The sequence below is a fragment of the Phoca vitulina genome, unplaced genomic scaffold (genome assembly GCF_004348235.1).
Source record: "Phoca vitulina isolate PV1807 unplaced genomic scaffold, GSC_HSeal_1.0 scaffold1, whole genome shotgun sequence".
Classification (NCBI taxonomy): Eukaryota; Metazoa; Chordata; class Mammalia; order Carnivora; family Phocidae; genus Phoca; species Phoca vitulina.
This window is the reverse complement of record NW_022589704.1, coordinates 39709307-39712460: the sequence shown is the minus strand read 5'-3', so window position 1 is coordinate 39712460 and position 3154 is coordinate 39709307. Positions and strand designations below refer to the sequence as shown.

Sequence of the window (3154 nt, the reverse complement as noted above, 5' to 3'; positions counted from 1 at the left end):
AATAATTTTTAAATCTCTCTGAGACTTCTTTTCAATAGCAAAGAAGGGGCATTCTAAGATAACAAAGAGGAAGGATAAGCACGATAAAATATACTTGAAGGTGACGTCTGGAGTAAGAATCTTACTCAACAGAGGAAAATTTCCTTTATGTTATTATATTCCTAAGATTTTTCCTCCCGAATCATGGCATAGATATTCAGTATTTCGAAGTTGATTGTACACATCCATCGATGGACCTTTAAGCATTCACACTCTTTTCTCTTGTTTATATCTCAGGAAATGGAATGACAAAGGATCTCTAAGAAAACATTCAAATTTCCTTAAAAACTTAGCATTGTCAAAAAACCTTGAATATGCTTTATATTGGTATTAATGAGATCTCCTATTGCATCCCATTCACTATTTTGAAAGCACAGTAATAGAGTAATAAAGCACAAAGTAATAAAGTAATAGAGCACAGAGTACCAGAGAAATTTCTTATTGAGACATAGCTTTAAAATGTAAAGTGAAAGACTTTTGTTTTCCTCTGAAGAAATCCTATAATAAAATTTCACTGAAACTGTTGGAGGCCTTGAGGAAGCCCTAACAAATATGAAACCTCTTCCCCTCCTGAGTTCTCAACAATTGAGGAGATGAAAGAATTAATATGGAAGCCAATATATTATATTTATTGCTATAGGAGATGAAGAAATGTGGCTTTATGTGTTTTGGCAGGGTGGGCCTGATGATACTTGTGATAGGTGAAAATGGTTCCCCAATGATGTCCACACCCTCATTCCCAGAACCTGTGAATAAGTTACATTATGTCACAAAAGGGCCGTTATGGGCTAAGGTTATATATCTGAAAATAGATTATTCTGAATCTTCCATGTGGGTCCAATTAAATTCCATGAGTTCATAAAAGCAGAGAACTTTTCCCAGCTAGAGTTAGAAATGAGGCAGAATAAACAATTGGGAAGATTTGAAGCCTGAGAGGAATCTACCCACTGAGGGGACTCACATGGAATGCATGAAAAGAGACACAGGCAACTTCTCTGAACAAAGATAGTCTCTGACAGCAAGGAAACAGTGATCTCAGTCCTACAGGAACCGGATTCTGCAAACAGCCTCAATGAGTTTAGAAGAGGATTTTTCCCAGAGCTGCCAGGTAAGAGCCCACTAGCCCAATACCTTCATAGTGGCCTTGGGAAATAAGGAGCAGAGAAACCAGCCAAGCCAAACCAGAGAGCCTTCTAACCAAAAGAAACTGAAAAAAAAATGTTGTTGGTTTTAAGCTACTAAATCTGTAGTTGTTTGTTAGAGCAGCAAAAGAAAACTAATATATTACTGAATGACATTAATAAGCAGACTTGTTCACCCATACCCTGGAAATCCTAGAGAAGGGCAAGATCCTAAAGAGTGAACAAGCCCATTGAAGAGGGAGCACATTGTATTCAGGCAGCTGCAAAGAAATAGAAAAGGCAAAGAAAACATAGGAAGTCTTGTTTTCCTCTGCAAATTTACCTATCAATAAGTGATTATTCTTTCAAGAGGAGGAGAAATCCCAAAGGTCTGGGATAAGCTTGACTCATATCCTTTCCTAGGAAGGAAACATCAGGAGTGGGGAAGAAGCTTTCTCTATTGAAATACAATTTAATTTCAATCTACGTGCACATTTTGAGGTTAAAAATGCTAATAATTGATCAATTTTTAAAATATACTGTTGACTTTTCCGAGCTACCCAGGGAAGGGTCCATAGGCGTTGTTTTGCGTTTCCGTCGTAACTTAAAGGGAAACTTTCACAATGTCCGGAGCCCTTGATGTCCTGCAAATGAAGGAGGAGGATGTCCTCAAATTCCTTGCAGCAGGAACCCACTTAGGTGGCACCAACCTTGACTTTCAAATGGAACAGTACATCTACAAAAGGAAAAGTGATGGTATCTACATCATAAATCTGAAGAGAACCTGGGAGAAGCTTCTGCTGGCAGCTCGTGCCATTGTTGCCATTGAAAACCCAGCTGATGTCAGTGTCATATCGTCCAGGAATACTGGCCAGCGAGCTGTGCTGAAATTTGCTGCTGCTACCGGAGCCACTCCTATTGCCGGCCGCTTCACTCCTGGAACCTTCACTAACCAGATCCAGGCAGCCTTCCGGGAGCCGAGACTGCTGGTGGTTACTGATCCCAGGGCTGACCACCAGCCTCTTACAGAGGTGTCCTATGTTAACCTGCCTACCATTGCTCTGTGTAACACAGACTCTCCTCTGCGCTATGTGGACATTGCCATCCCTTGCAACAACAAGGGAGCTCACTCAGTGGGTCTGATGTGGTGGATGCTGGCCAGGGAAGTTCTGCGCATGCGTGGCACCATTTCCCGAGAACACCCGTGGGAGGTCATGCCTGATCTCTACTTCTACAGAGATCCTGAAGAGATTGAAAAGGAAGAGCAGGCCACTGATGAGAAGGCTGTGACCAAGAAGGAATTTCAGGGTGAATGGACGGCTCCAGCTCCTGAGTTCACTGCTACTCAGCCTGAAGTTGCAGACTGGTCTGAAGGCGTGCAGGTGCCCTCGGTGCCTATTCAGCAGTTCCCTACTGAAGACTGGAGCGCCCAGCCGGCCCCTGAAGACTGGTCTGCAGCTCCCACTGCTCAGGCCACTGAATGGGTAGGAACAACCACTGAGTGGTCTTAAGCTGGTCTTCCACAAAGGCAAACAAAATGGAAATAGAAATGGAAAAGGTTGACGGAAAATAAACAGTTTGTAAAAGTCGAAAAAAAAATATATATATATACTGTTGAATCAGAGACCTGTACCTCTGAAACAAATAATACATTATACGTTAAAAAAAGAAGATAGTAGGAAGGGAAAAATGAACGGGGGGAAATCGGAGGGGGAGACGAACCATGAGAGACTATGGACTCAGAAACAAACTGAGGGTTCTAGAAGGAAGAGGGGTGGGGGGATGGGTTAGCCTGGTGATGGGTATTAAAGAGGGCACGTACTGCATGGAGCACTGGGTGTTATACGCAAACAATGAATCATGGAACACTACGTCAAAAACTAATGACGTACTGTATGGTGATTAACATAACATAATAAAAAAAATTAAAAAATAAATAAAATATACATAGATTATATATCTATCTGAAAAGGACTTTATTATTGATTACAAGT

At 41.4% G+C, this 3154-nt stretch overlaps 1 protein-coding gene across 1 annotated transcript; it reads left to right on the top strand.

Annotated features, from left to right (window-relative positions):
• The first annotated feature begins 1721 nt into the window (after positions 1-1721).
• Positions 1722-2759, top strand: LOC116640336 (40S ribosomal protein SA-like). Its single transcript, XM_032417345.1, has one exon. It carries the CDS (start codon positions 1784-1786, stop codon positions 2669-2671), a length of 888 nt encoding a protein of 295 aa, XP_032273236.1. The 5' UTR covers positions 1722-1783; the 3' UTR covers positions 2672-2759.
• The last annotated feature ends 395 nt before the right edge of the window (positions 2760-3154 follow it).

Excerpts from the sequence above, each read along its gene's own strand:
- LOC116640336 (XM_032417345.1), top strand. The coding sequence starts at position 1,784 with ATGTCCGGAGCCCTTGATGTCCTGCAAATGAAGGAGGAGGATGTCCTC.